Source organism: Diaphorina citri, unplaced genomic scaffold (genome assembly GCF_000475195.1).
Source record: "Diaphorina citri unplaced genomic scaffold, Diaci psyllid genome assembly version 1.1 scaffold141, whole genome shotgun sequence".
NCBI lineage: Eukaryota > Metazoa > Arthropoda > Insecta > Hemiptera > Psyllidae > Diaphorina > Diaphorina citri.
The window spans coordinates 245,844-272,888 of NW_007377578.1; the positions used below are offsets into that span (position 1 = coordinate 245,844).

General features: G+C 37.5%; 2 protein-coding genes across 3 annotated transcripts in view; one reads left to right on the plus strand and one right to left on the minus strand.

The window, feature by feature from the left end:
- Window positions 1-649: 649 nt before the first annotated feature.
- LOC113465657 (ATP-binding cassette sub-family F member 1-like) overlaps window positions 650-27,045 on the minus strand; it is a 31,647-nt gene continuing 5,251 nt past the window's right edge. The window contains exons 2-5 of the mRNA XM_026820357.1: window positions 2,695-2,940; window positions 2,295-2,605; window positions 1,030-1,905; window positions 650-997 (exon numbers count right to left, since the gene is read on the minus strand). Coding sequence (XP_026676158.1) covers window positions 650-997; window positions 1,030-1,905; window positions 2,295-2,605; window positions 2,695-2,869 — 1,710 coding nt within the window. The 5' untranslated portion in view covers window positions 2,870-2,940. The remainder of the gene's footprint in view (window positions 998-1,029; window positions 1,906-2,294; window positions 2,606-2,694; window positions 2,941-27,045) is intronic.
- LOC103504930 lies at window positions 7,047-13,780 on the plus strand. 2 transcript variants are annotated; one of them, XM_026820372.1, is made up of 4 exons: window positions 7,047-7,378; window positions 10,225-10,403; window positions 12,540-12,819; window positions 12,993-13,780. In XM_026820372.1, exons 2-4 carry the CDS (start codon window positions 10,239-10,241, stop codon window positions 13,451-13,453), a joined length of 906 nt encoding a protein of 301 aa, XP_026676173.1. In that variant the 5' UTR covers window positions 7,047-7,378; window positions 10,225-10,238; the 3' UTR covers window positions 13,454-13,780. The 2 variants fall into 2 exon arrangements, with proteins under 2 accessions (XP_026676173.1, XP_008467455.1); XM_008469233.3 differs by lacking the exon at window positions 10,225-10,403 and adding an exon at window positions 10,978-11,156 and having other exon boundaries at window positions 7,060-7,378.

Sequence of the window (27,045 nt, forward strand, 5' to 3'; positions counted from 1 at the left end):
TAATCTAGACAAGTAATCGAGACAAGCTTACCACGATTCACCTGTAGGTATCTTGGAATTTTATGCACAGGGTCTCCTGCTAAAAACTCTAATCGTGCAATTTTTAGCCTAGTGAGGACAATTCAGGAAACACAGCTGTAATATTGTACTAAATTGTATGAGCATGTTCAAATAGTGTACATTTTTCAACTCTCTTCTGAATCATGGATGATTCTCATGAAAAATATAACTGTCCAAATGTATTTTTTTCGTAAAGATCGTCAAAAATAATAAATAATCCGAAAAAACACAGCTGTAATATTGTACTAAATTGTATGAGCATGTTCAAATAGTGTACATTTTTCAACTCTCTTCTGAATCATGGTTGAGCATAATTAGTTCTCCGATTTCGTAATGAAATAACACGTGAGTACGTGATGGATTAAGTGAAATAAAAAAAGGCCCCGTTGCAACATAAGTCGAGAAGTAAGACTAGGAGTGCGTATTACTGCGTATAGGTAGAGAAAAACAATCAATAAAAAATATTGACGAACTGCCCAAAGTTTGGGTTTCCAAAACGACACAGAATACTTCTCAGACAAAATTGTTACAATTGAAAATAGTAACCCCCAGGTCAATATAGCCTCTTGTTATTAACTTCATGTTGGTGTCAAAGAGTTAGTTCAGCCAAAGCAACACGAGCCTTCTGTCCCCCAGACAAGTCTCGTATGGGAATCGTATGCGCGTAGCTAGGCAGACCAAACATTCCCAACTGTCGACGTGATTTCTCGTAAGGAAGGTTGAAGAGTTTCATGAGATATTCGCAAGGCGTATCATCAGGGAACAGGTGTTCACCAGAGTGTTGATCGAACTTTCCAATACGGAGTCTTGGACTTTTCCTTAGCTCACCCTTGTTGGGCGTTAGTTCACCTTTGAGTAAATTCAGGAACGTTGACTTTCCAATACCATTGGGTCCGACAAGCGCCACTCGTGATTCCATGTCAAGACCAAAGTTGACCTTCTCAAGAAGAACTTTTCCTCCGGGATAACCAAAGGTGACGTCATGTAGACATGTTGATCAAACTTTCCAATGCGGAGTCTTGGACTTTTTCTCAGCTCACCCTTGTTGGGCGTTAGTTCACCTTTAAGTAAATTCAGAAACGTTGACTTTCCAATACCATTGGGTCCGACAAGTGCCACTCGTGATTCCATGTCAAGACCAAAGTTGACCTTCTCAAGAAGAACTTTTCCTCCGGGATAACCAAAGGTGACGTCATGTAGACCTAGTACAGGTGGTGGTAAGTATGGTGGGTTAGGAAAGCGGAACTTGACGATATACTCGCGAGGTTTCTCTAGAAGTTCCTTAGGTTCATCGTCATCATCCTTCTGAACCCGTTTTCTTGCTTGTTCTTTCAACGCTTTGTGACTATGCTGCCTTTCAGCCTTTTCTTTTGACATGCCCTGGGATTTCATTTCTCTTATTTGTTTTTCCTGCAGCTCGTATTCTTTTGTCAATTCTTTACGTTTCTGAACGTACATTTTCTTGAACAACGTAAAGTTTCCTTTGTAGTAGAACAATTTCTTCATGTCCAGATGAATGATATCAGTGCAAATATTATTCAAGAAACTTTGATCGTGAGATACCACAAGTAAAGTTTTCTTCCAAGTCTGTAAATAATTGTCCAACCAGATAACTGCGTTCAGGTCCAAATGGTTTGTAGGTTCATCCAACAGGAGTAATGTAGGCTCTAGGAAGAGAGCTCTTGCTAGGGATACCCTAATCCTCCAGCCACCAGAGAACTCTTTGGTTGATTTCTCTTGCATTTCCTTAGTGAATCCTAAACCGGCCAGGATACGTCTTGCTCTAGGTTCTGCAGCATCTGCCTCTATAGATTTCAGTTCGTCATACACCTCAGTAAGTCTTAGTTAGTCCAAATGGTTTGTAGGTTCATCCAACAGGAGTAATGTAGGCTCTAGGAAGAGAGCTCTTGCTAAGGATACCCTCATCCTCCAGCCACCAGAGAACTCTTTGGTCGACTTCTCTTGCATTTCCTTAGTGAATCCCAAACCGGCCAGGATACGTCTTGCTCTAGGTTCTGCAGCATCTGCCTCTATAGATTTCAGTTCGTCATACACCTCAGTAAGTCTCAGTTGATTGTCTCCCGATTCATCACGTTCCAGTTTAGAACATTCCTTGAGTAACTTTACTCTATTCTTATCTGCGCTCAGTACAATATTCACTGCTGAATCGTCACTCGCTTCTACTTCTTGCTCACAATACAAAAGGTCAATGCTAGAGGGAATGGCCAACGTAGTTGATTGTCTCCCGATTCATCACGTTCCAGTTTAGAACATTCCTTGAGTAACTTTACTCTATTCTTATCTGCACTCAGTACAATATTCACTGCTGAATCGTCACTCGCTTCTACTTCTTGCTCACAATACAAAAGGTCAATGCTAGAGGGAATGGCCAACGCTCTTGTTGCGATATGACGTAATAAAGTAGTCTTGCCATGTCCATTAGGACCTACAAGGCCATACCTTCTTCCACTAGCGATCTGTAGGTTTGCATTGTGAAAAAGTTCCACGCCTTTAGCAGACAAGCTGAAGTTCTCGACTTTTATATCTACAGAATTATCATCAACTGTAGAGCGTTTAGAACTTGCTTTTGAACTTTGAGACACGGCGACAAGCTGAAGTTCTCGACTTTTATATCTACAGAATTATCATCAACTGTAGAGCGTTTAGAACTTGCTTTTGAACTTTGAGACACGGTGAAATTTTCCAATTCATCGGTTCCCTGACCACCAGACAAGGCGCTCAGTTCTTGCTGATATTTTGACTGCTTCTTCAGCTGCTTCTTTTCTTTGTGACTTAGCTTTTTGCTCATTTTTGATCCTTTCACTCACAATTATTTTTACAAATAACCACGCCCCGGATTTTCGGCGTTAATTTTCACCTCTGAAACAGACCGAAACAAAATCTGCGTCAGCTTTCTGTTTCATAAAGTTCCCATCGCTCATGCGAATTGTTAGCTCATTTAGAACATAAAGACATGGAAAAATATTACGTAGTAATCCATTTTAGAGATCTTTTTCTAACGTTGAATTCGTGGATAGGTTAAATCCTAAAATTGAACTGGAAGAAAATATTCAATGTGTTTTGTTCTTTGTGAGCTTCCAAATTGCAATGGAATTTCACGATCTCGTCATAAAACACTTGCAAATAGGATTCTCACTGACATACCTAATGTCACCAACATTTCAACATAGATAGTTGTTTATTGCTACTGTTCACACTTTGTATGGACATATTAAGAAGTACAATACTTCTCATAGAAGAAGTATAGAATGTCCTACATATCGATGACCAAAAGAGTCTTGTTCCGATTTGGTCCTCATAGTGGTTGTATTCTTGGTTAAGACTTTACCTATTTGGAATTTCACGATCTCGTCATAAAACACCTGTAAATAGGATTCTCACTGACATACCTAATGTCACCAACATTTCAACATACATGGTTGTTTATTGCTATACTGTTCACACTTTGTATGGACATAAGAAGTACAATACTTCTCATAGAAGAAGTATGGAATGTCCTACATATCGATGACCAAAAGAGTCTTGTTCCGATTTGGTCCTCATAGTGGTTGTATTCTTGGTTAAGACTTTACCTATTTCTCCTTATTAGTTATAGTACTAACCAAGAATGCAACCACTGGAGCTAATAAGAACAGAGGATGGATGGTACAGATTAAGTAAGCCCTACGAGTAGGTCCGAGTTGAATCTTGGGTCTCACCATTGATTGGACAATGATTTTTTTTTTTTTTTTTTTTTTTGCACATAGGCATTTACATAAATTTATTTACTCCTTATTAGTTATTTAGTATTAACCAAGAATGCAACCACTGGAGCTAATAAGAACAGAGGAAGGATGGTACAGATTAAGCCCTACGAGTAGGTCCGAGTTGAATATTAGGTCTCACCATTGATTGGACAATGTTTTTTTTTTGGCACATAGGCATTTACATAATTTATTTAAACAAATAAAATAGACCCCGGTTCACCAACACAGTTCCATTTTCCATCCATTTCAAATATTCGTAGAAAGAATGACTATCTCGCAAAGAAGAAATAACCCAGGAAATGTTATCGTGTATGCCTCTTCATCACGAGTTAAATTGTACGTGCAAAGACGGGGGTTTAGCGGGAGGAAATAAAAAGGGAGGGTGTCGTTATTTCTGTCCCATAAATAATTTTTTAATGAGAAAAGATAAAAATTTAAACTTTTTCCCGACCCTTATTTTACATTCCAGCAGAAACGAAGCAGAATTTCGCTATAATCTTGGTCAAATAAAATACATATTGGAGTAGTATTCCTCAGAGAAGTGCAAAGACACATCATTTCATAGGTAAGAAATAAAAATAGAAATACTCGAGACCAATACAGGGTGGCACCTATATAATAGCACAACATGATATTGATATTCCTGATAATTATATAAAACAGTGTGCCTTTGACACTGAAACCGAAACAGTAACACAGCGAGTTTCAAGGTAATGAAGTATGGATCAAAAATAAACATACTCGTACCCATGCTACATTGCTACACATTTTATCAATTAAGGAGATTCTAGGGGCCCTAGAGGACACTCTTCAGGTCCACCCAGTACTTAGGATGACTAATTATGAGGTATAAAATGGACCATAGCATCGCTTTATTTGCATAATGATGACCAGTAGGAGTTATTGATAGTGATGTGACTATGACTTGTTAAACAATTTAAAAACTCAATATAACTCAGAGTGGAGTATCATAAGATGGTCGAATATTTACAATATCTAATATATTTTCATTATTAAAAGTTGTTATTAATAATCATTATTACAACTTGAGTTAATAAAACAAACGTCAGGATCGTCCGGACTTCATTTCTTTTAAGCTAGCGTGTTTTTCTTTCTCACATTAACTTTTATAAGTTTTTATTTCTCATGTTTTCTCTGTCGTATCTCTACATCATCTTGTCTGCCTCCTTCTATTCCTCAGAGAAACTCCTGCAGACAAAGTTCCTCAGAGAAACCGGGCTTCGGCAAAAAAATCTGGGTACCAGCTTAAATTACTTTTATTCCCCCAAAACTAGTATATCTCATTATCTCAATAGCCCATATTTATTGAAGGAATATCTCATTTACAATAGGGAGCAGGTCCTCCAACTTCTCCCTCTCCTACCTCCACACACACGCCAACCAAGGATGGATGAAATTTCACACTCACCTTGCACCTTGCCGTTTTGTAATTGTCGTCAGGAAGGACAAAATTCTCTCCACACAGAACAAGTGATTAGTGTAAACCCCATTCCCCGCCCCGACCCCAAAAACGCGCCGCCTTATCTCTTCCTCAGAGAAACTCCTGCAGACAAAGTTCCTCAAAGAAACCGGGCTTCGGCAAAAAAAATCTGGGTACCAGTACCAGCTTAAATTACTTTTATTCTCCCAAAACTAGTATATCTCATTATCTCAATAGCCCATATTTATTGAAGGAATATCTCATTTACAAAAGGTCCTCCAAATTCTCCCTCTCCTTCCTCCACACACACGCCAACCAAGGATGGATGAAATTTCACACTCACCTTGCACCTTGCCGTTTTGTAATTGTCGCCAGGAAGGACAAAATTCTCTCCACACAGAACAAGTGATTAGTGTAAACCCCATTCCCCGCCCCGACCCCAAAAACGCGCCGCCTTATCAAATTCTCAGGCGTAACGTCGGAGCTGATTAAAATGGACATTCACCTGAGATGATTTCAAAATCTTGTTCTAGGATAAGTGGAACACCTGATTCACTCCGAGGGACCAGACCGAGGAGTTACGTTAAGTATACCAAGGGTATATCAATAATCTCGGAAAGAATAATGGCCATCCAAGGGACGGGCCAATTACACCACATCCCCAACAAGTTTCAGGGTTGGAATGAGATCAAGGAAGGTGGCAGCTTGTATTAAGTTCTCCCAGAGGTCTATCGGGGTAAGGGTGTTTGGTTTAGCCGGGTACAGTACTGGATGATTGGTGTCATGTGGTGTTCCGGCGCACAGTGGACATTCATTCTGGATTTTTTTTTTTTTTTTTTTTATTGTTTTTTATTTTATTTTTTTTCTCGATCAACAATTTACACTTTTTTTTTTTTTATTGTATTTTATTTTATTTTTTTTCTCGATCAACAATATACATCAAGCCAGCTCTCCATCATCAAAAGCATAAGGCTTAACAATCTGCCTTGTTCCTCTTAATCAATCTGCCTTGTTCCTCTTAATCTGCCTTGTTCCTCTTCATTCTGGATGTTTAGGTCAATTCTTGATCTGTACGAGTTAACGAGTGTACTGAACCCAGATCTCAGTTGTGCAAATTTAGTTCTCGTTTCTCCTGGTAATTATTTTTCCTCTGATGACACAGGTGTCATCATTCTAAATGGCATGACATCTCGATATCTTCCGTTCACAGGGTATTCCTTTCCCAAGCCTTTCTACAAGAAAAAGCTCAGTTACTCTTTGGATTGTACGTGTGGACGGACTGTGAGACAGTCTTGGACAAGACAAGAGTAAATGCAATTTATCCAACACAATAGCATTGATTTCACGCGCGTTAAGAACTCAATCAACGGGAGACAGACGAACCGTATATTAGACTGAATAGACCACAACTATAAGAATAGGAATAACTGAATAGGACATTGGGACCAGTGGTCAGGTTAATGACTGCACGTTGGTACTCGGGTACGTGAAAAATGGGTACGTGAAAAATGCAACATTCTGATATGTTATACCGCCCGCGCATTATCAATTTGCAAATTGAAATTTTTATTAACAGCTTATAACAGATGGTTCATATACAAGGAAGAAGAATTAAGGAGTAGAAGGACGAAAGGAGAGGATCTGGGGGTACATTTCATAGTTTAATGAAATATCGACTTGGTTAGAATGTCCTAAAAAAGAATACATTCACAAACATGTGAAGTCAACCCGGGGGTAGACAGTCGTGCTACCCAGTATTTAACAGTCCTCCAAAATAATCTCTTATCAATTTCAAACAGATCCATTCTCAATAATTATCAAATTAGTATTGCATTGTACCGTATTGTACGTCGTTTTTTAAAAAGACATACGGTAAGGTTTAGCGATAAAAACAGGCAAATTAAAGTGCCTAATCAGATTTCAATTTAAGTAGTTTTTTGCTAAAAAGTCACAACTATTCCAGATCAATCTTCATTCACTTGAGAAAAATAATGATCATTTATTTAGTCCATTTAGTCATTTCGCCATTTGTTTCGTCACCACGTTTTACATTCAACAAAGGTTAACTTCCCAGGATGGTCATTTCTATGCAAGATCTGACGGAAGAAAGGTAAGTATACATATTTGAATATTTTGAATATACAAACAATTGAGCTACTGCCACATTCGTTTGTAAAGTACCACATGTTTGTGTTCTTTCAAATCATTATATTGAACTTGATCTGTAGGGATAACCCTACTTTACAGATGTTCGAACCATGATGAAACTCGGGAGAAAAATTTCTCATTTGTTCTCTATTCTATTTCAATCTTACATAAGAACTTAGGAGGCCAGCTCAGGTGGACGTTCTCCCTAAACGTAAAATTGTCAAGGGATAAAATTTACTTTCAATCTTTCAAATCAGTGCTAAGTTTTCTGATTTATTCGTGCATTAATTTAGTAGTGAATAATATTTAAATAATTATTCGATAATTCGAGACTGCATTACTCGGTCACACCATGATGAAACCTCATCAGAACCGTTAGCATTGCATCTAGTCTTGAATCGATCTGAGAATTCTGTGGCCATTACAGTGTGAGTGGTGAGTCACAAACCCATCGGGCATTGTTTATTCTTCATGGCTTCTAAATAAATATACAGGGTGAAGGGTGGTTCACAAAATCGGACCTAAATACCAAATGCCTCATTGGATGCTACAAATTATTTGGATTTGGCGCATCCAAAATGCCCAGAGCTCCTGAGCTGTAGAGGTTGGATTTACGCTAGTAGCTTTTAAAGGTGTGCCCACATATAGTCGACGGCTGATCGACCATGTTTGGACAGTCCTTTAGGCTTTATGAAGGACAGTGGATTTCTCAATGCTTGCAAAACAGCAATTCTCAATTTTAGACACATTTGACACATTTCCTTTTTAGTAATAACTCGTTGAGGGAGCTAGATATTTATGTAGTTTTTAACGAGTCGATGAAATTTTTCATGTCACCCTGTCGGAATTAATAAAATAAATAAATAAATAATTACTAGGTCAATTTAGAAGTTATTATGGTGCAATAAACTGTTGCTGTGTTTGTACTTCCAGGCTGAGTGCACGGTTATTAGATATTTTGATTAGGTTATTAAATCAGAAACCAGCTTGGTATTTTGGTGCTATTATAGGCAGTAGGAATGTAAGAACAAATTATAGCTTGTCCAATGTCCATTCAGCCATTGTTATTCAGACAGAGGCACTTTATTAGGTACCTATAGGTACTGGACTACCAATATAACCCCGGGTTTACGGTATGTATATTGTTGACAACCTTGGGCTTTTCTGTACAAGCACAAGATGTATGGAAAACGTAGAACACACCTGGGGGGTAAATGGACAATCAGGACTCCGTGACTGGATGTTGCGGGGCCCACTCAGCCTCGTGAGGAAAATGAGTAGTTGAGTAGCTATGACATATAAATGCGCATAGCGACCGGTGCCAGCACGGTAGGTAAAAATTGGATGTTAGCATTATTGAGATATTGGGAAAAATCCTACAATGCTGCAGTGAGCACCAAAGTTGTGACATAATAACACAAAGAAACTGCATTTACACTTACAAAATGCCCAGAGCTCCTGAGCTGTAGAGGTTGGATTTACGCCAGTAGCTTTTAAAGGTGTGCCCACATATAGTCGACGGCTGATCGACTATATGTGATATGTGGGCACACCTTTAAGTTTATGATGGACAGTGGATTTCTAAATTCTTGCAAAACAGCAATTCTCAATTTTAGACACATTTGACACATTTTCTTTTTAGTAATAACTCGTTTATGTAGTTTTTAAGGAGTTGATGAAATTTTTTATGTCACCCTGTCGGAATTAATAAAATAAATAAATAATTACTAGGTCAATTTAGAAGTTATCATGGTGCAATAACTGTTGCTGTGTTTGTACTCCCAGGCTGAGTGCACGGTTATTAGATATTTTGATTAGGTTATTAAATCAGAAACCAGCTTGGTCTTTTGGTGCTATTATAGGCAGTAGGAATGTAAGAACAAATTATTGCTTGTCCAATGTCCATTCAGCCATTGTTATTCAGACAGAGGCACTTTATTAGGAACCTATAGGTATAGGTACTGGACTACCAATATAACCCCGGGTTTACAGTATATTGTTGACAACCTTGGGCTTTTCTGTACAAGCACAAGATGTATGGAAAACGTAGAACACACCTGGGGGGTAAATGGACAATCACCATATGGCCCTACATGCATATTTATTGAAAACACTGAAAGATGGTAGGTTAGGTTTCCAATAACTACTAAAGTGATGCATTTATACAGCTAGAATAGGACGAAAGTATTATTGTGGTCCAACTCTGTCAAACCTGGTTCTTATTTTGGCAAATCACAAAATTCTTCTTAACCTTAATATTTTCCAAGAAAAGCCCTATAGGTACTTGCAGCTACGGAAAAGGAAAAATATCTTGAAAACTTTTACAACTATAACACAAACGGATGAAAGTTGAAAGTTGTCTACCGCTTTTCACTCAAAGTTCATTTCCCTCCTCTTGTCTATTATAAGCTGGTTACTTTGTAACTTTTCTTAAAATGTTGTTAAAAAAGATACAAGAAATATTCTCTGCGAGAGAAGCAAAAACAACTCTGACAAAGCATATCAAAACTTTCATATCTCAAAAAAAAAAAAAAAAAAAAAAAAAAAATTATTCGATAATTCGATCAATAAATAAATTATTGAACATTTATTTAAAATGTCGTAAAGTAACCCATAAAGGTCTTTACTCGGTTTTATTTTAATTTAGAGAAATGGAAAAAAATAAAAGTAGATACCTAATATGTAATAAAATTATGGAAATGTCATTCCAACAACCGATAAAAATACCGGTTTAAATTTCAAACACTCAGTGAAACTAATTACAAGTGCTAATCTAATCTCCCTAATTACTCTTTCATACATGTGCAGGAAAATCCAAGGTAATGTTGCTAGGCAGAAGCGTTGGGCGCATACACAGTTGTACTAAGCATGCGCTCGTTACGGCTCGTGGTGATCCAAATCCTATCCGTTGCTGGAGAAGAACTTATACGTCCCGTGTGAAGCTGGAACAGTTTGCCAAAATGAGTTTCGTCGATTATCCGCCCAAGGTAAGGTTCGTTTAGAATAGAATACCTACATGTCCTACATGCATATTTATTGAAAATACTAAAAGATGGTAAGTTAGGTTTCCAATAACTACTAAAGTGATGCATTTATACAGCTAGAATAGGACGAAAGTATTATTGTGGTCCAACTCTGTCAAACCTGGACTTAGGATTAGGAGGCCAGCTCAGGTGGACGTTCTCCCTAAACGTAAAATTGTCAAGGGATAAAATTTACTTCCAATCTTTCAAATCAGTGCTAAGTTTTCTGATTTATTCGTGCATTAATTTAGTAGTGAATAATATTTAAATAATTATTCGATAGTTCGATCAATAAATAAAGTATTGAACATTTATTTAAAATGTCGTTAAGTAACCCATAAAGGTCTTTACTCGGTTTTATTTTAATTTAGAGAAATGGAAAAAAATAAAAGTAGATATGTAATAAAATTATGGAAATGTCATTCCAACAACCGATAAAAATACCGGTTTAAATTTCAAACACTCAGTGAAACTAATTACAAGTGACCAGTGATAGTGCTAATCTAATCTCCCTAATTACTCTTTCATACATGTGCAGGAAAATCCAAGGTAATGTTGCTAGGCAGAAGCGTTTGGCGCATACACAGTTGTACTAAGCATGCGCTCGTTACGGCTCGTGGTGATCCAAATCCTATCCGTTGCTGGAGAAGAGCTTATACGTCCCGTGTGAAGCTGGAACAGTTTGCCAAAATGAGTTTCGTCGATTATCCGCCCAAGGTAAGGTTCGTTTAGAATAGAATACGATACTTGTTCGGAAGTCACGTCAATGGAAAATTTCTACAAGGAGGAGCTGTCACAAATGAGCAGTGACCAGTGTTATTATAGGGTTTTGAACCAGCTGTAACTTGCTGCCTTATAGGCATTCTTTTATGATGGATCAGAAATTGAGATAAATATCATACTTCCACTAGAACTTCACAAGTTGGATGGTTCTAGTGTACTTAAAGTTGACGGTTCTTCTGGTGTAGGAACTCAATCTTCAAGTGACAGGAAAATACCAACTTACTGATCCAAAATACCAAGTCTGAAAAGTAAAGTATAGAGACCAGGGACGATGACTTCAATGTATCATCAATGTCACTGGTATTATTATCTAGTATCTACCATTATCAAACGAGCCCTTTTTGCAAACTGCAACAGTGCAACAAGCATGCAGTTTATCTACTATCTGCTGCCAATTTCTCTTATCACAAAACTATATTCTACTCCACTACTCTCTAGTTTCCTATTTTCGAGATTACCAATTCTATTTCATTGATAAGTGATATGATAACTCCCACTGAGATCCTGTTACATTGCGTAATGATCTTATAGCCCTGTCCTTCACTATCATGTATTGGTTGGGCTAGTTGAAAAGGATGGAAAACCATCTTCTATTGAACATAAATACATTATTTAAAGGTGAGTTGAGATAAATATCATACTTCCACTAGAACTTCACAATTTGGATGGTTCTAGTATACTTAAAGTTGACGGTTCTTCTGGTGTAGGAACTCAATCTTCAAGTGACAGGAAAATACCAACTTACTGATCCAAAATACCAAGTCTGAAAAGTAAAGTATAGAGCCCAGGGATTCGTCGGACTATGACTTCAATGTCACTGGTATTATTATCTAGTATCTACCATTATCAAACGAGCTCTTTTTGCAAACTGCAACAAGCATGCAGTTTATCTACTATCTGCTGCCAATTTCTCTTATCACAAAACTATATTCTACTCCACTAACTCCACTGCTCTCTAGTTTCCCATTTTCGAGATTACCAATTCTATTTCATTGATAAGTGATATGATAACACCCACTGAGATCCTGTTACATTGCGTAATGATCTTATAGTCCTGTCCTTCACTATCATGTATTGGTTGGGCTAGTTGAAAAGGATGGAAAACCATCTTCTATTGAACATTAATACATTATTTAAAGGTTTAAAAGCTTTTTTCAGATTAAGCTTGCAGTAAAAGCTTCATCAACCATTACAGTTCAATTACCAGAAGTGTTTTCATTTATATTTCACATAAGCATCTGCTAGACTAGAGGGTAGACTCAAACCTTTGTTTTGTTTTTGTGTATGTCAGCCATTTTCTCACCTCTCTGATTTCAGCCTTCAGGCATACCCGGGATTGTTTTACAAAGAAGCGGTCCGCAGCATTTGAGCCAGGTACAAAACCTGCTGAGAGAATCATTCTTCAAGGACGAACCCCTGGTGACAGCTCTCGGACTGGCGGGCAAAACTGACCCGGACTTTATCGACGAAGAAGCCAAACTAGTGCTGGAACAACTGTCGCTCCTCGCTATCGATGAACGGAGCGACCAAATTGTAGCGGCCGCTATCAATCGAACTGTACTGCCTCAGGAAATGACCGATTGGCCTAAGGAAATAGGTGAGATTTATGATGAGACATGAAAACAAAATCGAGGGAATCTGAATTTTTAAAGATATGAAGTCACAAAATATGGGCAGTGTCTTACATATTAGGGACTCAATATGATCTCCAAGGTCTCGTAATTCATACAATTTAATGTATATCTATTCAATCTATTGTATGCTTTTCAGATCAAATGAAATGTCCACAAACTCAGAAGCTTGCTCGTCTCTGGTACACCCTGTCCACCAAACCCAACATTTTCACCACGTTCAAAGTGGCCACCTATTTCGAGCTCACGTTTCTCGTCACAACCAAGGCGGCTCGAGGCAAAGGTCTCGCCCAGTTACTCGCACAACAGAGTCTGCTTCTCGCGCGAGAGTCACAGGTGCCACTGGCGGTGATTTACTGTACTAACGTGGCATCAGCACGCATCGCGGAGAAGTTGTCCATGAAATTGATCGGCGTGCATTCCATTCGAGACTATATTATTCGAAATGAGGATTTCCGAAATGGCGCGAAGACATCCACAAGCCTGAACGATCAGATCTCAGTCTATGCGATCACTCTAGGAGAGAACATGGCTGGGAGGCAGCATTTGCTATCCGAATTGGTGACGCAAACACGGCCTGATTTGGAAAGTGAAAAGTAAGAAAGTCGTATGATGAATTGAAAAATCTTTAGACCGTGATTGAGGAATGTAAAAGTAATATGCTGATCTAATAGGGCTTTTCCAGGAGCACAATTAGTACTTGTTCCATTGTTTGTATGTGGGTTCTCATGGGTGCTTGATCTCTTCGAAGAGAACTATCCGTATCTGTATTCAACACCCATCATAGTATCAGTTCTGACAAGAGAAATACGTAGGCCACCATGCAAATCTACTGGCTCAATACATGGATTTCTTTGCTACCATTTACGAGGATTTGTACGTATGTATTACAAATTGTTGCCTTACTGTTCTAGTTGGTGTTCTTTATTGTTGGATTTGTTAGTGTCGGTTATTACTTATCATACTTAAGTAGTCTGCAGTAGTGTTTGAACTGTGGAGTTGTGGGAAACGACAGATTACTCGCATTAAGTGGAACGAAATGGTTATGCAAACACAAAGACAGAAACGGAGCTAAGCACCAGACCGAGTCCTTCGCGAGGATTTTTACGTGTTATGCTTTCACCTCTAGATAACAACCAGAGAGAGCAGATGGGAATCGAACTTGGGGTGACAAGACTTCCCTATGGATTCCCAGAGGTGCTGAGAAATTAATTTCATCAACCAAGAGGCAAACTAGTGTTGAGGTCTCCTGGACTAGCAGGTGCCTTTCAATAAAGCGGTGCAACAATAAAATGTTAGGACTGGTTGTCTTACCTTGATACTTGATATTGACTATTGCTAGACTCAATGTATAGGCTTATATTCTATTATTCCAATCGAGATTTTGAGGTCTCCTTCTTGACTCTTATTATTAGACGGGAATCGAACTCGGGGTGACACGACTTCCCTATGAATTCCCAGAGGTGCTTAGAAAATTATTTCATCAACCAAGAGGCAAACTAGTTGAGGCCTCCTGGACTAGCAGGTGCCTTCCAATAAAGCGGTGCAACAATAAAATGTTAGGACTGGTTGTCTTACCTTGATACTTGATATTGACTATTGCTAGACTTAATGCATAGGCTTATATTCTATTATTCCAATCGAGATTTTGAGGTCTCCTTCTTGACTCTTATTATTAGAGTTATTGAAGGGTTGAAGTATGACAAAGGACGTCACGGGATGACAACTGCTGGAAACTTCGGTGTTAACTTTTCCTTACCATTTATAATTTGGATGACCAACCGTTCCTGAATATTGAAATCTGGAGGTCAACACTTACCTGAAACAAATCAAGTTAAACAAAAATTAGTAAAAACAATACCTAGGAATAAATAGGAGATACTGCACAGCAGTATGTATAACTATAACTCCTACTGGAGATAATCTAAAAATAGCTTTGAATATTTCAACAACAGATACAACTAGAATACTTTGATACCTCCGCGATTACCACTAGAATCTTGAAGTTTGACCCAAATTTGATCTCGGGTTTGTAAATTGTTTGAAAGGAATTTTGTGGTTATTTTCTGTTTACTCAGCGATTACTGCTGGAGAGAATGATTAGTGTCCTTTACCACATTTATCTATTTGAACGGGTCGATTGAACGGAAGGGAAAAGTACCATTATGACTGGATAGGAGGTCTGATTTTTTTTTTTTTTCTTCTTCTTCTTCTTCTTCTTCTTCTGAAAAGAGCTCAAAGTTCAATACAATTCAAAAACATATTAGACTGCCCGGAAAGGACTAAAGAACCAAATGAAAGTAATGTTTTAGCTAAAGAAAATCAAAGTTCTCCTAAATGTCCCGTTTTATTCTTTCAAGCCACACCACTGTATACTCAAGCGGTAAGTATTCAGAAACCACTAATATGTACTACCACTCTAACTACTGACTTCACTAATGGCAAGATACTATTACTTTTTACTGATGGTAAAGATATATTGTAGATCTCCATTCCCCCCGACTTCACTGCTATAAGAAAATACAAAGTTCTCCAAAATGTCTCGTTTTGTTCTTTCATGCCACACCACTGTATGTATACTCAAGCGGTAAGTATTCAGAAACCACTAATATGTACTACCACTCCAACGACTGACTTCACTAATGGCAAGATACTATTACTTTTTACTGATGGTAAAGATATATTGTAGATCTCCATTCCCCCCGACTTCACTGCTATGGATATTAAGGTCAAGAGCAACTTCTCAATCTGCAGATTCTAGAGGCATGCGAGTAGTGCTGCTCATTGTAACTTTCAAATATAACTCCATGGTGGTGATCTATCACTGAGACTGAATGGGAGAGAGTAAAATCTGCCAATAGCTCACAGCTTTCTTGCTGAGATAACTGAATTTCTTTGAATTTTAGAACAGAAGTTCTTATGTAGAGACATTTGGAAACCTGAGAAGATTGAGTTAGTCGTAGACTAGAATAGTTAGTACCTTGTGATGAGTTTAACCAATTACAATCAGTCTAGCCTAGACTAATTATAGCACGTCTGAGAATTTGGAGAAATATGAGACGATAATTGCCAATGGCATACCCAGTTTAGGGTAACGAGGTACCCAAATAATTAGGGACAAGAAATTTAATGCATTAAAAAATTAGAAAATTCAATTTGAAGTAGATATGTTCTTACTTATTTGGAGAAGTGGGAATTAATTAACTTTGGCGGACGCAATGACTAACAGAGGATAAAAACGAGAGGAAATTATTTCAGTAGGTATGTAACTAAATAATTGTTTTTAAAAAGACCTTCAATAAGTCGCGAAACATCTGCTGGGAAAAAACCTAGACAACCTTGCAAGAAGATTGGCGGTATCAATATTTAGATAAAAGAACTATGGAATGCTAAAGTTTAACACCATATTTCAATTCACAATAAAACACAGGGTGGTAGATAATTATACAGCATGATTAGACTATAAGTTGGCCACCCCCTTGTATCTTTTGATTTTGAACGATTGGGAATTTTAATTCTCTGAATTTTAAAGATAGGAAAAAGCCTATGGCCCTTCTGATGCGATGATCATATTTATGGCGGCGCCTTTGACAGGCCCTTCAGGGCCAAACGGCCATTTTAGCCTCCATTTTGCCAATTTTAAATGTTATGGTAAAACGATGAGAACGGAATCATACCAATAGCTCACAGCTTTCTTGCTGAGATAACTGAATTTCTTTGAATTTTAGAACAGAAGTTCTTCTGTAGTGACATTTGGAAAACTGAGAAGATTGAGTTAGTCGTAGACAGTTTTGTTATTAGTTAGAATAGTTAGTACCTTGTGATGAGTTTAACCAATTACAATCAGTCTAGCCTAGACTAATTATAGCACGTGTGAGAATTTGGAGAGAAATATGAGACGATAATTGCCAATGGCATACCCAGTTTAACGAGGTACCCAAATAATTAGGGACAAGAAATTTAATGCATTAAAAATCTAGAAAATTCAATTTGAAGTAGATATGTTCTTACTTATTTGGAGAAGTGGGAATTAATTAACTTGGCGGACGCAATGACTAACAGAGATACAAACGAGAGGAAATTATTTCAGTAGGTATGTAACTAAATAATTGTTTTTAAAAAGATCCTTCAATAAGTCGCGAAACATCTGCTGGAAAAAAACCTAGACAACCTTGCAAGAAGATTGGCGGTATCAATTTTTGGATAAAAGAACTATGGAATGCTAAAGTTTAACACCATATTTCAATTCACAATAAAACACAGGGTGGTAGATAAGTATGCAGCATGATTAGAGTATAAGTTGGTCACCCCCTTGTATCTTTTGATTTTGAACGATTGGGAATTTTAATTTTCTGAAATTTTAAAGATGGGAAAAGGCCTATGGCCCTTCTGATGCGATGATCATAATTATGGCGGCGTCTTCGACAGGCCCTTGAGGGCCAAACGGCCATTTTAGCCTCCAGTTTGCCAATTTTAAATGTTATGGTAAAACGATCTGTACAGAATCATACGATTGTTATAGAACCACCCAGTCTATACTTTGGACTCGGCACAATATAGAAAATGAAAGCATGCTTAATCAATCCTCTCATACTTGAGACCCAAGGTAATCCGAGAACTTAATTCCAGGTGACTCATACACTCCGACACATGGATTCGCAATGATTGAATCCACTTTTTTTAATAGATAAAACATAATTATCTTTCTAAACTAAACGGCCATCTTTCCGTCTTCTCCGTTCTGTAGTAAATTTAGGCAACAACAATGAAAGAGAATGGAAAGGAATCATCACTTTAAATCTTTAAATTCGAGTTTAAAACACAGTAGAAGGGAGAAACAATTTATTGATGAGCTGCCCAGCGTCTGGGTTGCCATATGACACAGCATACTAAAGATAATCGTCTTGGCATTTTATTTTCGTGAGTCTCACAAAACATTAGCTACAGCTTCTGATGCTACTGTCATTGCAGAAAGTGATTTCAGAATAGAATACCCCTGTTTATACTGCCAGAATGAGACTGAAAAGTCCCTTTCCTTCCGGAATCTAAACAAGAGACCGCCAAAAAATGGCACTTGGTTTTGGCAAAATATGGCCCTACGGATATGGCCATTTTCACGATAGATATGTAGATTATGATGGTCATTTGGTCACCCAACAGTTGCGATAAAAAACGAGTTTCCACAGTATCGGATTAAACATAATTATGTATTTAAAATGGACCTTCATATCATAAAGTTACCGAGGCTTCGATTATGTGGATTTTCCATGAGTTATCCATATCTGTTCAATGAGATTCGTGAGGGACTTAAATGGTTAATTATGTACTACTTGATTAATTAATCATTTATATTAATTACTTTCCTTAATTAGGAACGGTTTATTAACACACCCGTGCCACTAGACTACCACTTGAGAGGTACTTGAATAGATCTACCTAGGTACTTATTATAATAGTACTTATTGTACTACTCGCTACATATTTCACGATCTGGTGCTTCAATGTAAGTAAGGATACTCTTTATTGTAGAGGGTACTTTGCTTTTCTTTATTAATATTAGAAAGTGGAGCGATACGAAATGGCCTTATTAGTTTCAGTTTAATTCTCCTCTAGTGTGCCATGTGATGTGATCGGAACGTACGAACAGTGTGTCTTCAAACAAAACAGACGCCCTGTTTGTTTTGAAGATTTCCTACCGTACCGTCCGTCCTTGGGCAATAAGCGAGGTATTGCCGGTTACTTTTAATAGACTATTGAGTGGAAGGAGGCGTTTTCTACCACCCAACAATTAGAACTCTATTACCTACCCTACCTATTATGTGGTCAAAGTCTCGAATAAATGAGGATAAAATTTAACGCTTTGGACGAAAGGCGAATGCACCACCTTGTATGAAATATTTTACTGAAATCTGTCAGGTGGAAACACGGACGAAGAGAAAAATAGCTAGCATAAAATAGTAAAAATACTTCTACTGTAGGTAACATAGTTTAAATGTGGCAACTGGCAGTCTCTGGGAACATGTTAGCAGGTTCTCCAAATCATAATCATAACCGACATACCATACTGACTGGATACTATAGAACTAATAAATCTAATAATAGAAAATAGAAAGTAATAATGTAATAAATAAATAGGTGAAGTAATGCTTCTTCGGAGGTGCAGAGGTGATTTTGTAAAAAAAAAAAAAAAAAAAACTAACTATTTATTAGGAGCTTGTGTCACGGTAGCATACTGAACTGAAGTATGCTTTAAAGATTTTGCATTGGATTGATATGGTTGTTGTAGTAGGAGTAAAATCAGGACTCAGGATCAGGACTACTCTCCTATATTGAAAGGTTCAGGAGCTTGGCCCTCTGGACTGTTCTGTCCCACCGGGACTCCCCAGGTCCACGGATGTAGTGTGGTGGTCTAGATATTATGGTATTGGAGCATCGCTACATGTTGCTTTGAAGCATGCTTCATGCTGCATTGCAGCCTCGGAGTAATATGTAGCGCCTTTACTCGAACAAATATGAACTAGACTGCAAAATAATGCAGAGTAAAGAGTATCTATAAAGTATCGAAATGGCCAAAGTGCTAGAAACCACTCTCGGTCCAAATGCAACAAATCCCAAGAGATTTCAAGAGACAAATCCTTAGAGGTTTGAAGAGAACTGCAGCCAAGAACCCTCTACAAGCGGTTTGAAGAGAACTCCTCCCATACCCTGACGGTGTTTACTAGGTTGACCTTTTCGACTGGATAAATCGATACCGATTTCCCAGGGGATTCTGGGGGACAGCAGTCAATTCCTCCGATACCATACCAATTCCACAGTTTATTCTAGTTTGAGAAACACTGTCACAAATCCAGTGTTGACAACAGGGACTGGAAAACAATTGAACACTTGACAACTGTTCGAGATTTCGGGATATAAGTGCTCGTTGTGTTAACGCTACATTTGTCGTAATTTATTAGATACCACTGAGCACATTTCACCCAGGTTTGCCCTATTTGTCCCTATCTTTCCTGGGGCCAATTTCACTAAGTACTTCTCAAGTTCTCACTTCGCAGAAAATTCCGTTATTTATTTTATGATGAAGCAGGAACACTTTACGTATATCGGTTAGTATACACAAGTTATATTCACTGTGGTTGAATGGAAGAGCGTGAAAAAACATTGACATTACTCATATCTATGTTGCTGCTGTTGTTGTTGTTGTTGTTGTTGTTGTTGTTGTTGTTGTTGTTGTTGTTGTTGTTGTTGTTTAAGACCCGAATGTACCCTAGATAAACACTACCTACATACCTTTGAAATAAGGGCCTTAAGGCAATGTTTTTTTAGTCCTATCTATCATAATTAGTTCTACGATATCAATCTGCAAATTTACATAGGTCACAACCTTGAAAAGTAGAATAATAGATGAATGCTATCATCAGATTTATGCAATCTCTGAATCTATTCTACCAAATAGGAATTATCTTACTGCATACGATTAGTACAATGTCAATTGTAAACAAATATAATAACCAGTGGTACGAAAAGCTTTTCCGTTTTCTCAAAGATTGCAATGTAGAACGCTCCCCCTCTTCCTCCCATTTTCCATTAATTCCTGCACAATTTGTATGCCAAGTAGGTACTCTCAAGGTAGGTGCTTACTTGTACATGCACACAAGCATTGTAAAATGAAAACATCCATCGAATGCAAAGTGATGTATGTAGATGTGGTTAAATATAAAGGGAAAAATATTTTCCACTTTTATTGCTCTCTTTATGTGATACAACCTCCCTATTGTTCTCGTAGGTAAAGGTACTTTTACCTACTTGCTAGTAAAATAAATTATGTATGTAAAATATGGCACAAATTTCATACCTACTGTTGCTGCTCAGAAAGCTCAGTTGCTCACTCAGTTTGTAAAACTGCTCAATTTTTTATTCCTTAAAAAATTATTCATTAATTTATTTTTTACTTTCTATTATTTTTCCAACCTACCCGTACATATTAAGGGCCCGAATGTACTACATAAATATTCCCTAAGGCAATGTAGGTAGGTTTTTTCAGTCCTGTCACAATTAGTTCTACGATATCAATCAGCAAACTTACATAGGTCACAACCTTGAAAACTAGAATAATAGATGAATGCTATCATCAGATTTATACAATCTCTGAATCTATTCTACCAAATAGGAATTATCTTACTGCATACGATTAGTACAATGTCAATTGTAAACAAATATAATAACCAGTTGTAAATCTCGACACAGTAACCTTATGCCCTGGTTATGTCACTATTATCTCAATAGAGCAGGCTAAGGTTTAGAATTGAATCGGATAACCTAAGACAGACTAAGAATATTATGTAGTAAAACTAAAAATAAATTAAAATAAAGTAAATACTATTCTATTGTTTGTTTTACTGTCTGAAGAATAATAAAACATCACTGTCAGAACTTTGTGAAGGAAAAACACATATTTATGTCATGTTTGTTAGAATACATACCTATTCAGATGTGCTTGTGCATGTACAATGTGGTACGTACGTACGTACTAAAGGTATGTAAAAAGCTGAGTGCACACATAGTCGGCGGGCCGTCGATCCACATCCATACACAATAAAGTCAGAACTTTCTTGAGTTTCAGATCAATGAACGAGATTTAATCTCACAGCATGCATTACTTTATATCATCATCCTACTCAGTCACTTTTTTGGACAACAATAATTTTGAACTGTTTATGATAATATTATGAGGCTTCAAGTATTGAATGTCTACAGGGTGAATCCAAAAGTATCGACAAAAGTTCAAGGGTATATTCCTGGAACCGAAAATTGGGAACGTTTTACTGTATGGACGCATATTTGGAAACTATCCTTCCCCTTCCTAAAAACCAAAAAATATCGGACTTGGGTCGATGGAGCTCGAGAAGGGTACGGCTTGGCCGCTATTCAAGACTTCAGTTTTGAAGAAGTTCAAAAATGTTTATTCTTCTCAGCACTTTAGTTTTCAGCCCAAGTCAATCAAACTTTGCTGAGAGGTTCTTTATAAAATGTAGATCAAAGGTCTAAATGGGACGAACCTTGAGAAATGAACGGCTCGGTCGCTATTCAAGACTTTGGTTTTGAAAAAGCTCAAAAATGTTCACTCTTCTCAGGACTTCAGTTTTCAGCCCAAGTCAATCAAACTATGCAGAGAGGTTCTTTATGAAATGTAGATCAAAAGTCTCCTTGGGACCAACCTCCAGAAATGTACGGCTCGGCCGCTATTGAAGACTTTAATTTCAGTTTTCAACCCAAGTCAATCTTGTTTTTTTTTCTATACAATACGTATATTCTCTATCCTGATAGGTACAAGCAATTGGTTACACACTGTATCTTCCACATTGTGATAGGTTCAAGCGATGGGTTACATCATAGAGGTATGATGGGAGTGCAAAATCCTACACTCCCAGTCAAACCCCCACATCACTATAAATACATGTGGGTGTGATTTGGTTTCAAAACCGAATGTACAATACACTTTGCTGAGGAGGTGAAGTATTTTCTTTGTTTTCATCCTTGTAAAAATATTTTCTTTGTTATATTACCACATTCAAAATGTGGTATTCCTCATTGCATCATACAGGAAAATTGAATACACAATTACAAGTCTTCATTGTCAAGTCCCATTTTTAGAAGAACTATTTTTATACTGAAAGTTTTTTTGTGAACTTTTGTAGGATTGTTTCAATATGTATATATGTTTTTTTTTTTTTTTTTTTTTTTAATTTTTCCTTTTAAACAATTAATGGGTTTTTAAAAAAAAACTATTGAGGTAAACTGGCATGTATGGCAGATTTCTATTAGTGAAATCTATATGCACAGATTTATTCTCATTTAATTTGATTCTCCACACATTAGTCCATCTGTGGAATTCTTTCATCCTTGTAAAAATATTTTCTTTGTTATATTACCACATTCAAAACGTGGTATTCCTCATTACATCATACAGGAAAATTGAATACACAATTACAAGTCTTCATTGTCAAGTCCCATTTTTAGAAGAACTATTTGTATATTTTTTTATCCATTGACAACAAGTTTTCAAAGCTCTGGCTAAAGTTATAGTATAGCCACATCTGGATATTTTGCCATACCTAGTAGCAACTACTACCTAGTTGTCCATGTCGAAAGTGGTAACGAAACATAAAAACACCAAATATTCTAAAAAAAAAGGTCCATTCAAATCCCTCCGATTTGAAATTGAGCCAATTAAAACATGAGACTGTGAACTCAGATTAAAAATCGTCCTTTATCATGTAGTAGAGCCACATTTGGATATTTTGCCATACCTAGTAGCAACTACTACCTAGTTGTCCATGTCGAAAGTGGTAACGAAACATAAAAACACCAAATATTCGAAAAAGGGTCCATTCAAATCCCTCCGATTTGAAATTGAGCTAATTAAAACATGAGACTGTGAACTCAGATTAAAAATCGTCCTTTATCATGTAGTATAGCCAGATTTGGATATTTTGCCATACCTAGTAGCAACTACTACCTAGTTGTCCATGTCGAAAGTGGTAACGAAACATAAAAACACCAAATATTCTAATGAGGCATGGAAATTACTAGAGAACAAACTGTGCAAACATTGAAATCAGCACGTTTCAACCATTCGCTGGTAATGGTAAGTAATCTACAAGGTGGTCCCAAAAAGCAGGATTTGAATGGTATTCCCTTTGTTATTCAATAACTAAACTATGAAACTATCAATGCTCAATTCGTTTCGAAGTTTTATTTCAGTTAAATTTAGTGAGCCCACCCACCTCTGTGGCCGAGTGGTCAAGAGCACTGACTCTCAGCCCGGAGGTGCTGAGTTCGAATCCCAACCAGGGTGGAAGTTTTTTAAACAAACTTTTCCGTCCTTGGATAGGCATGGATGTAAAAGAATGTGCCTTGAGGTGTTGCAAAGCTGTGCCGAGCCGAGCTTATTAGATGCTGGACCTGCATGGTGAGGTTTCCATTTCACTAAGCTCCTAGGAAATTGATTTGATCTTGTTTAACTGTCTCTTATTAAGCTAATTACAGGGTTTATGACATGACTTTTCCAGATTTTCTTTAGATTTTCCATGACTTTTTGGCCGAATTTCAGATTCCATTAGTTTCTTTTCCATGTTTTCCTGGTCGCGTATAAACCCTGAATTAGAGTCCACCCTGTATTTCATATGGGTAACAAAAGTGAATAAATTACTGATTGTGGGATTGTAAAATGTACTTTGGGGTACTCAGGGATCTGTTGGGGTTCAAGAATAAGCGATTATCTAGGGAGAAAAATAGAAAGAAAAAAAAAAACACACTCTCAATGACTTTAATTAAATTCAAATCAATAAGCCACATTCAGAGATTATCAATAAGCCACATTTTAGAGGACTCACTGGAATTTGCTAGAAAAATCTGTTGTGACTAACACATGACCTGTGGGATGATATAGTTAGACTGTTATCTGCACAAGTACCAACATAGAAGGTCACTACATAGCAGATTTTTCATTGCTACAAAATAACAGACCATAGGTTATCTTTTTGTCATGAAAAACATATGAGTGTATCAATTTTCAAGCCATTTGGTCCAGTAAAATTAGCTCAAGTCCTTTGGCCCAGTAGATTTGCATGAGCTTAACTTATCCCTTGGGGCAGTGGCCCCTACCCCCATAACCTCAGAGTGGGCTTTTTGTGTATGGAAAACAGTGGATCAAGTCATTTGGTCCAGAAACATTGGCTCAATTCAAAAGAGAGATCTCAAGTTAGATAAATGCAAAGGCTATTCAAACCCATTCTAATCGGATTTGTTACATATCAAATACATATTGACCAAGTATTTTTAGTTCAGCTGATGCAACTAGGTACATAACAAGAAACAAAGTATATTTATATTATTTATACATAAACGCCCAGACACCCACACATCACGTTTAAATCATCGAGACAAAAGTAAACAAACTCAGAAAAAACACCCATTATGGGTAGAGAATGTAGAGATGTATCTGTTTTGCCGCATACTTTGTTCTGTGGGATATGCAATACCCAATAAATTACCTCAGATGGCTCTGACACAAGAGTTGTCTCTCTGTGAAATATACCTCAGCAAAGCGCTAGTCAAATCTTTGCTAAACAATAGGCGAAGGTGCTCGATTGGACTGAGGCAATTTATTTTATAAGTTTCCATTTATTGGTTTTTCAGAACAACTCTCTCATCAAATAAATTGTTAACAAATGGTATACCCATCCGTAAACGTACGAAAAGCTTTTCCGTTTTCTCAAAGATTACAATGTAGAACGCTCTCCCTCTTCCTCCCATTTTCCATTAATTCCTGCACAATTTGTATGCCAAGTAGGTACTCTCAAGGTAGGTACTTACTCGTACATACACACAAGCATTGTAAAATGAAAACATCCATCGAATGCAAAGTGATGTAGATGTGGGTAAATATAAAGGGAAAAATATTTTCCACTTTTATTGCTCTCTTTATGTAATACAACCTCCCTATTGTTCTCGTAGGAAAAGGTACTTTTACCTACTTGCTAGTAAAATAAATTATGTATGTAAAATATGGCACAAATTTCATACATACTACTGCTGCTCAGATTCTGAGCCTCACTCAGTTTGTAAAACTGCTCAATTTTTATTCCTTTCCATTTTTTTATTCTTCAACCCTGCCTCGGTAGCGTAGTGGTCAAGACGCTCGCCTGGTAAACAGGAGGGCGTGGGTTCGATCCCAGCCGAGGCATGGAATTTTATATACATTGACTACTAGTTTTCAAAGCTCTGGCTAAAGTTGGATACTAAATCTATGATGGTAATGTGCATGTGCACATGATATGAACGTGAATGTTACCATGGGGTGATTTCAAACTTCTTTGCTATGAAATATTTGGTGTAGAGAATCTCTGCTATGAAATCTAAGTACATAATTGAAAAAAAAAGGTACCAGTGATAGTGCTAATCTAATCTCCCTAATTACTCTTTCATACATGTGCAGGAAAATCCAAGGTAATGTTGCTAGGCAGAAGCGTTTGGCGCATACACAGTTGTACTAAGCATGCGCTCGTTACGGCTCGTGGTGATCCAAATCCTATCCGTTGCTGGAGAAGAGCTTATACGTCCCGTGTGAAGCTGGAACAGTTTGCCAAAATGAGTTTCGTCGATTATCCGCCCAAGGTAAGGTTCGTTTAGAATAGAATACTATTTATAACTGCTAGTGTTAAGGTCTTATCATCCCGAAGAGAGAAGGAAGACAGGATAGGAGAAATTCAGTTGTTCCCAGGAGGGAATCGAACCTGCGGCCTAGCGCTTACAAGGCGGTACCAACCAAGCTAACTAGGCTGGCTCTGGATTGTTTGATAAAGTATAAAGTCTCTTATTCTATTTTTTTTTTTTTTTTTTTAAGAGGTTTGACAAAGGGAACTGTAACTGCTATGGTCTTATCGTCCCGAAATGTAAGGAAACCAAGACACAATTCGTCGTTCACAACACAAAGGGAAACCTGGGACTTTTAAATCTAAATGTGTTCAATGTATATACCGGACGGGTATACCTACCACGCTTTTAAGCCATATTGTGTTGTCACAGCACAGAGACGGGCATAATTCTAATCCTATGCAGGTTTGTATGTGATCACGAGATGAAGGTTTGTCTTAATTTTGGCCGACAACCTCATTTTAAAAGTTTCGTTTTCTTTCAAGCCTTTTTTTTTCCTCTTAAGCGCTTTAACACTACGGACCCCTTTGAAATCGTAAGAAGGAAAAATCTTGAAAATAATAAAAATCTAGTGAATTTTACCTCGACCAAATCATCTCCAACGTCCCATCCACCATCCTCATCTCCTCCCTCTTCGTCTCCATCATCTCCACCTGCGTGAGTACGACGGCCTCTCCCTTCTCCTTCTAGATCTTCATCATCCAATGCTAAAATGGAACAACAAATTAACATTAAAAGTATATTCTACTCTCTTCTTCGCCTTTTCCCGTGTACAGACGGGGTCGGCGTTGTTCGTCAGCCTCTCAATCCCTAACTAGGGTGATTGCTTTGGGTTGACATTTGGTTTTGGCTACAAATTTTACGAGCGGATGCCCTTCGCGATGGGGTTCAGATTGCGGTCCCCTGACTAACTTGTCCTCATGGGGGTCTGGATGCTTTGAAGGGGAAGACGATTTCTTTATTGCGTTCCATACTCA